Consider the following 14,726-nt stretch of genomic DNA (forward strand, 5'->3'; position numbering starts at 1 on the left):
TCTCCTAAACACCTCCATGCTTCCACAGGTATATCATCTGGACCAATGGCCTTACCATTTTTCACCCTCTTCATAGCTGTCCTTCCTCCTTGTTAATCCATTGCACTTCCTGATTCACTATCTCCAGTGTCAATCTCTCATACAACTCATCATATGCTTTTTCTTTAGCCTTTGCCACCTCTCTCTTCACCTTGTGTCTTATCTCCTTGTACTTTTGTCTACTTTCTGCACTACTTTCTGCATCTCTCTGACTATCCCACCTCTTCTTCACCATCCTCTTCCTCAGTATACTCTCCTGTACCATTCCACCACCAGGTTTCTTTTTCCTCCTTCCTCTGTCCAGATGTCACACCAAGCACCCTTCTTGCTATCACCCTTACTACATCTGCTGTAGTTGCCCAACTGTCTGTTGACTCTCCCCTGCCACCACTTTGCGGTCTTCAGTCTCCTTCAGATTGACTCTTCTGCATAGGATGTAATCTACCCATGTGCATCTTCCTCCAGTCTTGTACGTAACCCTATGTTTTCCCTCTTCTTAAAATACTTATTCATCACAGCCGTGTCCATCCTTTTGGCAAAATCCACTATCCTCTGACCTTCTTCATTCCTCTCCTTGACACCATACCTACCTATCACTTCCTCATCTCCTCTGTTCCCTTCACCAACATGTCCATTGAAATCCGCTCCAATCACCACTTTCTGTTCCTCTTGTACACAATGTGCGTCACTTCATCCAACTCACTCCAAAAATCTATCGCATCCACTGCACACCCAACTTGCGATGCATATGCACTAACAACATTCATCATCACACCTCCAATTTCCAGCTTCATAATCATTATTCTGACACTCTTTTCACCTCCAAAACACTCTTGACATACTGTTCCTTCAGAATAACCCCTAACCCATTTCTCCTCCCTATCCACACCATGATAGAATGATTTGAATCCACCTCCAATCCATCTGGCCTTACTCTCCTTCCATTTAGTCTCTTGCACGCACAATATATCAACCTTCCTTCTCTCCATCATATCTGCTCTCTCCCCTTACCAGTCATACTGCCAATATTCAAAGTTCCTACCCTCCGTTCCACTCTCTTTACCTTCCTCCTCTCCTCCTGCCTCTGGACACATCTTCCCCTCATCTTCTTTTGTGGCCAACAGTAGCCCATTTTCTGCCAGTACCCTTTTGGCTAACCTTACTGGTGGCGGTCGTTGTTAACCTGGGGCTCGACCGATCCAGTATGAAAATTTAGCATTGTCCGCATATTGATTTGGCAAAATTTTACACGGGATGCCCTTCCTGACATAACCCTCCCCATTTATCCGGGCTTGGGACTGGCATGAAGAAACACACTGGTTTGTGCATCCCCGTGGCTGGGTTACTTCACTTCCTACATATTATATGACAGTAATACAGCAGTCCCTTGAGCTGTACTTGCTTCCTTGCCATAGTATAGACATCCATTTATGCAACACATGGCTTATTTTGCTACTTCGATTTTAATGAATAGAAAGAAGATGCATCTTAACCATAGAGCAATAGACAGCTTAGTTACATAATTTAATTGGTAATAAAATGGTAAAGGTAGGCTGCTTCCATTTATTAATACAAGAGAAAAATGATGGCAGTTAGACTCAGTTACTCTGTTACGTAAATCGCTCATATTCACTTGGCCTGAGAACTCTAAACCAAATAGTGTTTGTTTATTCTGATTCCCCTGCTGTCTTAATTGAATACGACAATACTCAAAAATATGCAGATGGTTGGCCTGTTTTTGGGGAATAACAGCTAGACCTCTCTTAACCTGCCTTTTCTGCATTGAAGAGAGTGGATTTAAACCCGGAAAATGTATTGAAACAGCTAAATTGGACTGTGGATCTTCTGCAGCCTACACTTTCAGCTAACATTTACAGGCCAATGTTATACTAGCTTTCTGAAATTCATATGGTAACAACAGTGTTGGAATATGATGACATCTGTGCACACTTTTCCAAGCCAGGAGGACCCTGAAAGGGCATCCACTAGAAACTCTACACATAAACTCTTGTTATGTTAAGCATTAGCTTGGTGACAGAAAAATCTGTACAGTGTTACAGAGGGCATGGCAAAGAGCATACCATCCAAAATGAACTGAGGATGAACCACATCATGTGCTCTGACATAGCAAAGACCAATGTGTTCACTCCGCCTCAAGCAAAGTTCCGACACATTTCAAAGTTCAACGACAGCATATTTATATATATATATATATATATATATATATATAAGTATCTATCTATCTATCTATCTATCTATCTATCTATCTATCTATCTATCTATCTATCTATGAGGTACATTATATGTATGAAAATGTGCTATAAAGTGCTTTACATGATGAAGAAAAAAGAATAAGAATTAAAATAAGACAACACTAATTAACATAGAATAAGAGTAAGGTCCGATGGCCAGGGAGGACAGAAAAAACAAAAAAAAAACTCCAGACGGCTGGAAAAAAAAAAAAAAATCTGCAGGGGTTCCAGACCATGAGACCGCCCAGCCCCCTCTGGGCATTCTACCTAACATAAATGAAACAGTCTTCTTTGTATTTAGGGTTCTCATGGAAGGACTTAATGATGATGGTCATGTAGACTTCTGGCTTTTAATCCATCAATGTAGGAACATTATAGTGCTTTGATTAGGTAGTGGTGGCGCAGAGAGAGTAGGAGTTAGTACAGATTTTAGAGCCAGCATGCATAGTTACGCTAATTAATTGAATATACAGAGCATCGGGATTAAACTAAAATGAAGTTATGAGAAAGCCATGTTTAAAGTAATGAGTTTTTAGCAGTTTTTTTTAAAGTGCTCCACTGTATTAGCCTGGCGAATTCCTATTGGCAAGCTATTCCAGATTTTAGGTGCATAACAGCAGAAGGCTGCCTCACCATTTCTTTTAAGTTTAGCTCTTGGAATTCTAAGCAGACACTCATTAGAGGATCTAAGGTTACGACTTGGAATGTAAGGTGTCAGACATTCCGTGTTAGAAGATGGAGTGAGATTATTTAAGGCTTTGTAAACAATAAGCAGTATTTTAAAGTCAATTCTGAATGACACAGGTAACCAGTGTACTGACATGAAAACTGTAAAACATACACCTACACTTGCTCACTCTGCACAATTCAGAGTTCCACCTTGATCTTGCAGCATTATCTTTGAAACACTTGATTGTAATTGGATAGGGGCTAGGGACTCTAGAGGAAAGGCACATAAAATGGGGAAAAACATGGCAATAACTGAAGCAAACTCAGTGATTTGAACCATTTAGTTGGTTTTAACTTAAAGAAGTTTTCAGGAAAGCATTTTTGTCTTTTAGAATGTGCAGCATTTTGATTGTTTTTTTTTTTTTTGTTTTTTTTTAATGTTTAGGGAAATCAGAAGAGCCCAGCTGCGACTGGGATCAATTTCACTGTGCTAATGGAAAATGTATTCCTGGTACTTGGAAGTGCAACACCATGGATGAATGTGGAGACAATTCTGATGAGGAGCTGTGTTCACAGTCAAACCCACCCACTGCATTTTCTTTTCAGCCCTGTGCCTTTAACCAGTTCCAATGTCTTTCACGTTACACAAGAGTGTACACATGCCTTCCAGAATCCCTCAAGTGTGATGGCAACATTGATTGTCAAGATCTAGGAGATGAAATTGAATGTGATGTTCCAATGTGTGGAGAGTGGCTCAGAAATTTCTATGGTACGTTCAGCTCTCCCAACTATCCCGATTTTTATCCTCCTGGTAGCAACTGTACTTGGCTAATTGACACTGGTGACCATCGTAAAGTCATATTGCGTTTTACTGATTTCAAACTTGATGGAACTGGATTTGAGGACTATGTAAAAGTTTATGATGGCTTAGAAGAGAATCCTTACAGACTTTTACGGGTGTTGACTGCTTTTGACTCGCGTGCCCCAGTGACTGTAGTATCTTCATCTGGACAAATACGGGTTCATTTCTATGCAGATAAAATAAATGCAGCTCGTGGATTCAATGCAACTTACCAAGTAGATGGATTCTGTTTGCCATGGGAAATACCATGTGGTGGCAATTGGGGCTGTTACACTGAGCAACAACGCTGTGATGGCTATTGGCACTGTCCAAATGGAAGGGACGAAGTCAATTGCAGTACATGCCAAAAAGATGAGTTTCCATGCTCTCGAAATGGAGCATGCTACCCCCATTCGGATCGATGCAACTACCAAAACCACTGCCCCAATGGATCTGATGAAAAAAACTGCTTCTTTTGCCAGCCAGGTAACTTCCACTGTAAGAACAATCGATGTGTGTTTGAAAGTTGGGTTTGTGATTCTCAAGATGACTGTGGAGACAGCAGTGATGAGGAGAACTGTCCAGTGATTGTCCCAACCCGCGTTATAACAGCAGCTGTTATTGGTAGCCTCATCTGTGGTCTTTTACTTGTTATTGCTCTTGGATGTACATGCAAGCTGTACTCGCTGAGGATGTTTGAAAGAAGGTAAGAGCCCCGGTGTAACACTTCTAAAGAAAACTGCTTTTACGCAGCACTGAAAATATGACAGTTTTGCCTGGAAAAGAAGTATGGCCTGCAAGAGCTGTTATCTCATGTCAGCTTGTATTTTTGATTTAAATAAGAAACAAATCAAGTAATAGAACAGAGTCCCTTTTTAAATTGTTTCACGTAATATGGTGTGGACGAAAAAGGTACACTGAAAAGCAGGCAGATAATATTTTTTCTCAATTCTCTTTATTTATTTCATTCAGAGTCACAGTAAGTAGAGATTCAAAAGAGCATAACTTGTTGCCGCAAAGCTCAATTGAACCCCGATCAAAAGCCAGTAGGGGTTTTTTATACTTCAGCATCTCATGATTAATAAGACAGAAAGAACATCCTTATCAAAATAGTAAAGTTAAACAATATGTCTGTTGAGCTAAGCATTATCTGTGTTTTCAAAGCTAAGCACAGGAGAGATGCCTTTGCATAAACTACATGTACTTTCTGCAGCCTTGTGACCTTGTCCCTGAAACATTCACTCTGAGAAAGAGAAAACAAGAAACAGCTTACATTTTATTCATCTGGACACTATTTCTCCTGAACCCTGGAATAACATTTTTGTTAGTTCATAAGCCAAAGCGTCTCTCACTGGCAAGTTACAAAATAGTTATTATAAAAATTCTAATTTTCTAAACACACAAAAATACATGGTGCTGAGGAGAACATTCTTCTTCTACAATGGCAATATGGCATAAAGTAAAGATGCACTGTTTGATAATAGTTAATGTTAATTTGCAGTGTAGGTTCCTTCAGTCACATTTAAAATATTGCCTAGAGCAGCACCATTTTCTCATCAACACACAAATTCACGTACAACTTAATGCAAGATGTGTTCCTTTTAATATCTTGATATTTGATATTTTTTGTTTTGCAAGATTCTCTCAGAACCCAAAATGTTAGTGTTGCAGTAGCCTAAAGCTTATCTGTCACTTTTTTGGTTCATTTATAATAAGTGCTTTGCTGCTTACTGTATAGGTATTTACGGCCACTTCTATGACCCCAAGAAGGGCAGTATGCATAGCAGTGACTGTTAAGACCTGAAATGAGATCAGTTGGAGACAAAATCTGCTTTTGACCTGTGAGATGAAATAAGTGTTCCACATACGCAAAACCAGATCGACTTGTGATACTTGATCCCCTTGCTGCCTTCTGGAAATTTTATATTGGCCAATAATTTGTGGTTCATTCTTCTGAGAAATTCATACTATCATGTGAAAGTATGCCCATCCCATGGAATGTATTTTTTTAAACATATGGATATATGAAGATTTGACCATCATTTAAACAGTATCTTTAGGGTAGGGTAAAGGTGATGGGAGGGGACAGTGGCATTTTTACTTAGTGTATCTATTCATTTTTAATTGATTATTGCAATTTCCATCTGTGGAAAAAGGGGTCCAACCTCAGCTCAACTAGCTGGTTATTACCCCATTTGGCTTAAATAATTGCAAATAGGGGTTTCCTAAAACTGTCTGGCAGTCTCCAGAATTGACTGGGAGGTTGTTCCCAACTCCTCTATGTCGAGGATTTTAAGCTGTGTGATGTTTGAGGGGGTGTCTTCTGTGCACTGCTTGTCTCTGATCTTCCTCATAGCATCTTTTCAGTGGTATTCAGATCTGGTCTTTGACTAGGCCACTCTAGAACCCTCTATTTCTTTCTTTTTAGCAATTCCTTGGTGGATTTAATGGTAAAATTAGGTTCATTGTCCTGTTGCAAGGTTCATTTTTTGAATACTAGTCATTTTTGACAGATGGCCTCACATTATCCTCAAGCACTCTCTGGTAATGAAGAATTCATTTTGGATTCAATGATGTTGAGATACCCAGGCCTTTATGCAGTAAAGCAGGCTCACACCAAATAACCTCTAAACCACAATGCTTTACAGTTGATTTACTTTATCTGGTTCTCCTTGTCAAATGCTGTCTTTGGTTTTCACCAAATATGTCTTTCTATACTATGGCCAAATAAATCAATCTTGGGGTTTACATAAGTTTTAATTGCTAAACTTTACTCTTTCCCAGATATTCTCTCTGAACAGAAAAGGTTTCCTCCTGAAAAACCTGCCATGTAAATCTAATTTGTGTCACCGTTTTCTAATGATAAATTTGTGTACTTTGTCCATGGCAGTAGCTACGTGTAGCTCCCGTGATGAATTTCTGGGGTTCATGGAGAATTATTTCAGTATTTTGCGCTGTGCTCTCAGCTGATCTTGCTGGTGTGGCCTGGCATAGACAAGTTGGCAGCATTTTAAAATCATCTCCACTTGTAGAAGGTTGATTTCCAAGTGTTTGAAAATCTTTTTATATTCCTTCTCGGACTTTCTGAAGGCCTCATAGAGCTCTTTAAGCCTCTGCATTATGAGAACACAAACTTCAACAACAAAGAGCAAACTAAAGTAAATATCTGAGGTTTAAATAAAAGATCTTCCAGGTTCTTCTCTAATAAATATCATCGTGTGCACCTGATTTTAATTGTAGGTATTTGAGGTAGTGATAAATGTTGGGGTATACTTTCTTTTTCCAAATGAGAAATCTGCAATTATGTTTATTTCAATTATACACTGGATGATTAATGTAAATGTGGTGTTTAAATCACCTTTATCTATTGGTACTGTTTATAGGGTGATCAAATCCTGATATGTCCACATTGGCTAAAGAAAAAACATTTTGTGATACTGTCCTAGAATTTTTCACTAGTGTGTTGCAGCAACTGAGTGTAATGGCCCATGATTTTTCTTTCATGTGTTTTAAAATAAGATTTGCATTTTTAATTCTTTCTACACATTGGGTAGACCTTGCATTTATGCATGTAGCAGCAATCAGTTGGATAAAAACTTTTACTGCCTCTCTGTATTCATGTATCCATTTGGATATTGGCTCTCAGGTCTGGTGTTGCCCAGGCTTTCACAGAGCCTGTGTAGTTGTGCCATAGCTGTGCCTGGATACATTTTTTAGCATGTCTTAGATTGAACTTTTCAAACAGTACTCTGGGAGAACATGGTTAAGATAGTTGGTGGATTTTGTAAGCTACAAAACTGTAATACTAGTGGCTGCGTCTAGGGGGTTGACTGTAGTGTAGTACCAAAATTGCCAGAGGTTTGAATTTCTTATCACTGTAATAACATTCTTTGACTAATACCTGTAAAATAATCCTGTTATTGGCGTTTAGTCTTAACACTGAGATGTGTGGAGCAAGCAAATTGACTTCTACCACTACTATGATTAGGCGGAGCCAAATGTTTGACATCTGTACATTGCAGTAGTACAATTTATTTATCCAAAGGTGCTGTTGCAGTCTTTCGGAGATGTGCATGAAGTTATCAGCAAAGGAAAAGGAGTTGCAATAAACATGTTGGTGTCCTTTATCAGTTTGTTATAGCTCTGTACATTTGTGCTTATTCTCAGATCGTTTGAAACCCAACTGTCAAGAGTTGAAGCAGAGTTGCTTAGAAGGGAGGCCCCTCCATCCTATGGACAGTTAATTGCACAAGGCCTTATTCCTCCTGTGGAAGATTTCCCGGTTTGTTCAGCAAATCAGGTAGGATTACTCCCCATGATTTTTTTTTTTTTTAAACAAAATAATTTCTCTCAGATTTCCTGTAAAAGCATAATGGAAAGTGAAATGTTTGTTAAACTCTTGTATATCTTAGAGGCACCAATCAATTGGGCAACAATCCGAGTCACATTTTCACTCTGACCATGTCATACTCGCTGTCAGTTACATTTGTGCTGAGATTACCGAGTACAAAATGTACACTGCCATGTTAGTAAATGTAAATGTACAAGCATCGCTTCGTATTACCTTCAGAAGTGGTTTCTTCTGCTAGCTCAGAGCCAGTGTGAAGAAAGTGGCCAGCTACCACAAATCTTTAAGCAGATGAAACTGGGCTGAATGTGCACAGTTGTTTACATCCTTTGGTGTATTTGGGGATCACCAAAAATAAGACCGCCATCAGAAAGTTTTGCTTTCTGGTTCCTGTATACATCACACCCTTTAAAAAGTGGCCAAATTCATTATTAAATGAGTTTGTTTAGGTAACCATTGCTATGGATTTGTTAAATATAAGATATCACCGGCCCTAAAGATATTTTTCTTGCTGTTTTTGCTTTTGTGGTAGTAAGCATCGTTCTCCTTTTGTTTTTTGAGTATACAAAATAACCATATTAAAACATTAATGCAAAGTCTTGTTTACTCAAGTTTGTTATGATTATGTGCACTTTTATTTGATTTCAGGAATCTGTACACACATTTGAAACCATTAGAAGTTACAGTTCCTGTAAGTTGTATCTGTTTTCTTTTCAGGCTTCTGTCCTAGAAAATCTGCGACTTGCCGTACGCTCTCAGCTTGGTTTTACCTCCATTAGACTTCCATCAGCTGGACGAAGCAGCAGTATTTGGAGGCGACTCTTCAATTTTGCCAGATCGAGACGCTCAGGATCTTTGGCTTTAGTGTCTGCTGATACTGAGGATGGCTCTAGTGACAACCTTACTCGGGATCCAGAAAGGAACAGTGTGCGCAGAAGTCTGCTTCCTTTGGATTCCGATGACACTGACACAGAGGGGGACAGACGCGATGTTCCAGGAGCAGTTGGTGGTGTTGCAGCGGCACTGCCGCATAAGACTCCACCAGTGTCTGCTGTGGAAGTAGCACTGGGTGCATCTTCCATAAGTTCAGCAGGTCAGCAGGCGTGCAGGAATACAACAGAAAATTCAAGAGAAGCAGGAGCCGTTGAGCTGCCCAGTGTTAGTCCAAGGAGACACCAAATAACCAGTGCACTTAGCCGTATGACCCAAAGTCTTCGCTGGGTACGCTTTTCTCTTGGGAGATCTCCTGCATTAAATCAGAACCAAAGTCCTTTGAGGCAGCTCGATGGCAGTGGTGGCGAGAGAGAGGAAGACGACGATGTGGAATTACTGATTCCTGTATCTGATGGAGCAGCAGATATTGACTTAAGTGACTGTTCTAGGCCTTTACTTGAACTTGCAGCAGAGCATGGTCAAGGGCCTGTGCAGTCTAATCCAGGCACATTGCACAGAACGAGATCAACGAACAGGGATGGCCCATGTGAACATTGTGGTATTGTACATACGGCTCAGATACCAGATGTATGCTTGGAAGCGACTGTCAAAAGTGAGACGAGTGATGATGAAGCATTGCTGCTTTGTTAAGTGCTCAGTTGCAATATTTTAATGGTACAAGTTTAGGCACCTGTTTTAAGCCTGCCTTTTTATTTTTTCCTTTGGTTTATGATAAACCCATTTTAAATTAAACATTAAAACAAAAAGACACCTATACTCCATGTTATAACTTAACGTGCTCATTGAAAGCATTGTGTCTTACAAAGGCTTTGGGGTTTTTATTTAATTGTTGCAGACATTTATTGCTGTGATCTTTGACCTCAGCACCACTTTCACAGTCAGCAGTCTATGGTGAAGCATCAACGTCTCTGCGATTCTCACATCCTACTGGTTACAACCTGATCCTGTATCCCTCTTACCACCCGAAACACAGTGCGGAACAGTGCACCTTTCCTTAAGATTTTTAGGTGACAGTGGTTCCTGCGCTTTTGCTGCCTTTTTAAGGCCGAATGGCCTAACAAATATAAAAATACCAGTACACACGCACTCTGCTGCCACCACGGTGCTGGGTGTCTCTCTATGCATACATATGTATGATCTCCCATGGACCGAAAAACAGGTAATTGGTACGCTGCCATTTTCCAGCTGTTTTATTATTTTTGCAGATGGGTAAAAATGTCTGACAAAAAAATTTTAATTTATTTATTACCTTTTTTTTGTAACTTAAATGTTTTGGTACTGAATGTGTTACTGTGTGAGTGTATTTATTCAGATTTTCATTTTGCTAGGTGGTATTGGAGAAGCATGTAAAACTGTCTTGTGCATTTTTGTTGTGATATGCTATTATTAAAATTGTTCACTGAAGAAAATTAACTGCATAATAAACGCATACTTTCTGTTCTTTTTAAACTCGCTGTGGGATATGTGGTATTTGAGGCGAATTTCACATTCGGGTGGACCCGGAGAGCGAGTTTCTGCAGGTGTTTGCTGACAGCATTCAGCTGAGTAACATGAAGTTTTTCTATCATGAAAGAAAGAAGTTTTATTTTGTAAACTTGAATTGTCTTTAACGCATTAGAGAGGGGTTTACAATTTTTTTAAAACATACAGATTATAGTGAGTGAGAGCATTAAAAGTGCACGTTGAAAAGAAATGTGAGATTTCAATCTTAGAATGCATGTTATAGCAGATTGAATACAGCATGAAGCTCTTCAAGATAAGAGATGTGGCACCGCACGGCGCCTGACAAGTTCTCTTAAAAGGTAGTCATGGTCCCTTACTACATCCTACTTTTCTTAAAAATAAATTTTCCTGTACTGTTGTAATGCTGGAGATCTCTGCACCACCACCACACAGGTTTGTACAAAATGAGCGCAACTACAGGCCCATGGGAGCAGACTGTCCAAAATTCTGTCCAAGCAGACGTTTCCAAAATTCAGCAGCTCCAACTCAAAAAATGTGATTCAACAAAGGCCTGACGCGCAGAAATGATTCCACAGACAAAATATCTTCGTTATTAAAAGTTTAGTTAAGTTTCAAAGTAAAACAGTTCACACAAAAAAGAAAATTAAAATAGCAAAAAAAAGGAAAAATTATAATAAGAAAAATTTAGTTCTAAGCTTAATCTTGTTACATCTAAAATCGTTACTAGTCACTTATAATTTCTGAACCATTTCAAAGTGGTCAGAAAACTGTATGCTTATCCCATTTCTAACTGAGAATGGGTCTTTCAAGTCCCTCTTTAATGGGACCTGTTCTAAACACAACAAGAGCTTACTATCACACTGTTTCTCAGTTACAGTAAGAAGATTCTATATCTTGCTAACTTATAGGGGAAAAAGACTATACCGTTGTCTATGACTATAGAAGAAATTATATTCTATTCCAATAAAGCAAACATTAATCTGAGTTTAACTCAAAACTTTGAGCGGAGACGATTACTATACTTCAATATGAGCCAGTTAACTTTATTTTAACTATTGTTTTCAAATCACTAGCAATAACACTGCAAACAAACATTTTAAAAATTTCTCATTTTAAACATTGGCTGTTTCTTGAAGCAGGCACAGTTTATTCACAGGTCTGTCCAGTGTGCTGGTTTTGGTCTGCACACAAACTCTTCTGACTGCACCTTTGGCATCTGGCATTGTCTTGATGACTTGACTTATTACCCAGGAATTGCGAGGTGTAGCTTTATCTACAATTAAAACAACATCCCCTGGTTCAAAATTTCTTCTTGGTGCAAGCCATTTTTGACGTTCTTGAAGTATTGGTAAATACTCTTTAGTCCATCTCTTCCAAAACAAATTGGCCATGTATTGAATTTGTTTCCAGCGTCTTCTTGGGTATGGTTCATTCCGTGAAACGAGTTTGGGTGGTAATTTAGGTTTTGTCTTCAATAACAACAAGTTATTGGGTGTGAGTGGCTCCAAATCATTTGGGTCATCTGATGTCTTTGTAAGGGGTCTGTTACTGAGTATTGATTCCACTCTACACATCATTGTAGGAAGGTTTTCATCATCAAGTGTTTGTTGGTTTAGTGTTTAATTTAAGATCTTTCTTATGCTCCTGATTTGTCTTTCCCACACTCCACCTTGATGAGAAGCTGATGGTGGGTTGAAAATCCATTTGATTTGTTCTTGCATCATAGCGTCGCTGATTTTTTTGTATTCCAATTTGTTAATAGCTTCTCGTAGCTCTCTTTCTGCTCCAACAAAATTTGTTCCATTGTCTGAACGCATGATTTTAACTTGTCCTCTTCTATCCGTAAATCGGAGTATGGCTTGGATACAAGAATCAGTGTCTAAGCTATGTGCGATCTCTATGTGCGCAGCTCTGGTTGTTAAACATGTGAAGATTACTCCGTACCTCTTGACTAGACTTCGTCTTCTTTTGACTAGAAAGGGACCAAAATAATCGACTCCAACATTTGTAAACGGTGGTTGGTTTGGTGCTAGACGATCTTCTGGCAAATCTGCCATTTTTTGCTCAACTACTTTGGCATTGTATCTTCTGCACGTTGTGCACTTTGAAATTATTTTTCTGATAGCTGAATTTGCTTGAGGTATCCAGTATTTCTGGCGTAGCTGTGCAAGCACATAATTGCACCCACAATGTCCAATTCATTTATGAATGTGTTGCAATATTAGAGAAGCAACATGTGAATGCTTGTGTAGAATTGCAGGATGTTTAGCGTCTTCAGGCTTTGCAGAGTCTTCCTCCAACTCTCAGTATTCCATCTTGTATGATCGGGTCAAGTTTATAGATTTGACTGTTCTTTTTTACACAAGTAATTTTCTTTAAAGCCTTTAATTCTTCTGGAAATTCTTGCTGTTGACTGAGGCGGATAAGCTCTGTTTCGGCTTTAACTAAATTGTCTAGAGAAATTGGACTTGATTTTAGAGTCAGTTTATACTTTTTCATGTGCTTTGCAATGAGTGATTTTTGTTCTTCCGGATTACTTTTAGTCTGACTGACTTCTAGTTGTAATGTTTTTCTTTCATTTCTTAAGTTCAGCATTAAGTCTTTAAACTTGAGGAACCAAGCCACTGCTTTCTTCAAGCGATGCCAATCTGAAAAATAGGTGATTAGTTTGTTGATAGGCTCGGTTGCTTCCTCTATTTTTGTCATGTTGACTGCACAAGTTTTAACTTCTGGATCATCTTCAGTGAGTGAATCGTTTGGTTGATCTGGTCTTTTTGGCCACTCCCGTTCGGGCTTCAGTAAGAAACTTGGACCTTGTGACCATGTGGTGCTTTTGAGAAAGTTTTCTATGGTTAGCCCTCTGGATGCTTGATCAGCCGGGTTAAGGGCAGATGTGACAGACCTCCACTGTGAAGGCTGTGAATGATCTCTGATCACGGAGATTCTGTTGGCAACAAAGGTCTTGAACCGAGTGCTTTCATTTGAAATGTATTTTAGCACCGTGGTGCTGTCAGTCCAAAATGTAGATTCTTCTAAGGGCATTTGAAGCTCACCTTTAAGCATTTTGTCCATTTTAACTGCCACAACGGCTGCTGTCAGCTCCAATCTTGGAATCGTGATATGCTTCAATGGTGCAACTCTTGACTTGCCCATCAGGAATGAACAATGCTTTTTGCCCTCTTCGTTGGTTAAGACAAGGTAAGTGACAGTGCCATATCCATCTTCACTAGCATCTGCAAAATGGTGCATTTGTGCTGTCTTTATGGTTCCAAACCCAGTAGGTTTGAAGCATCTGTTCACTTTATAGCCTGTAAGTAGCTGCAAATCCTCCATCCATTTTTTCCATTTCTGAATGTGTTTGACTTCTACTTCTTCATCCCACCCAAATTTCTCTTTGCATAAGTCTCTTAGAATAAGCTTTCCTGGCAGTAAGGCGGGTGCTAGAAAACCAAGTGGATCATAAACTGAGCTAACAGACAGAATACTGCGCCTTGTAGCAGGCTTGTTTTGTAACTTAATCTGAAATTTGAAATTGTCCATTTCTGTGCACCACTGGACACCCAGAGCACGCTCTATGGGAAGGAGACTGTGACTCAAATCTAAGTCCTTTTGTTCATGAGCTCTGTCTTCTTCTGGTATAGACAATAAAACTTCTCTGTTGTTACTCACCCACTTAGTCAAATGAAATCCCCCTTTGAGGCACAGAGCTTGGAGGTCCTTTGCCAACTTTGTTCTTCTGTTGTTACTGACCTTAAGCAGTCATCCACGTAGAAGTTATTGAGAACGGTGTTAACAGCTTCCTCAGGAAATGCATCTCTGGCATCTTCGGCTGTTCTAAGCAAAGCATAAGAAGCACAACTGGGTGAAGAAGTAGCACCAAAAAGATGTACTGACATTTTATATTCTTCAAGGTCTTTACTTAGATTACCTTCAGGCCACCATAAAAAACGTAAAAGATCAGTGTCTTTATCTGGTACTTTAACTTGATAGAACATTGACTTAATGTCTGCCATTAGTGCTACTGTGCTCCTTTCTGAATCTTGTAAGGACGCCAGAGTGTGTTAGTTAGGTCAGGGCCTTTTAATAATTGCTCATTAAGTGAGATTCCCAGGTAGGTGGCAGTGCAGTCAAAGACCACTCGAATTTTATTTTTCTTTGG

General features: G+C 39.3%; 1 protein-coding gene across 1 annotated transcript in view; it reads left to right on the forward strand.

The window, feature by feature from the left end:
• Positions 1–10,512, forward strand: part of lrp12 (low density lipoprotein receptor-related protein 12) — a 28,614-nt gene extending 18,102 nt beyond the window's left edge. Inside the window, exons 5-7 of the mRNA XM_028790908.2 lie at positions 3,406–4,507; positions 7,969–8,101; positions 8,867–10,512. Coding sequence (XP_028646741.2) covers positions 3,406–4,507; positions 7,969–8,101; positions 8,867–9,733 — 2,102 coding nt within the window. The 3' untranslated portion in view covers positions 9,734–10,512. The remainder of the gene's footprint in view (positions 1–3,405; positions 4,508–7,968; positions 8,102–8,866) is intronic.
• The last annotated feature ends 4,214 nt before the right edge of the window (positions 10,513–14,726 follow it).

The sequence above is a fragment of the Erpetoichthys calabaricus genome, chromosome 13, assembly GCF_900747795.2.
Source record: "Erpetoichthys calabaricus chromosome 13, fErpCal1.3, whole genome shotgun sequence".
NCBI lineage: Eukaryota > Metazoa > Chordata > Cladistia > Polypteriformes > Polypteridae > Erpetoichthys > Erpetoichthys calabaricus.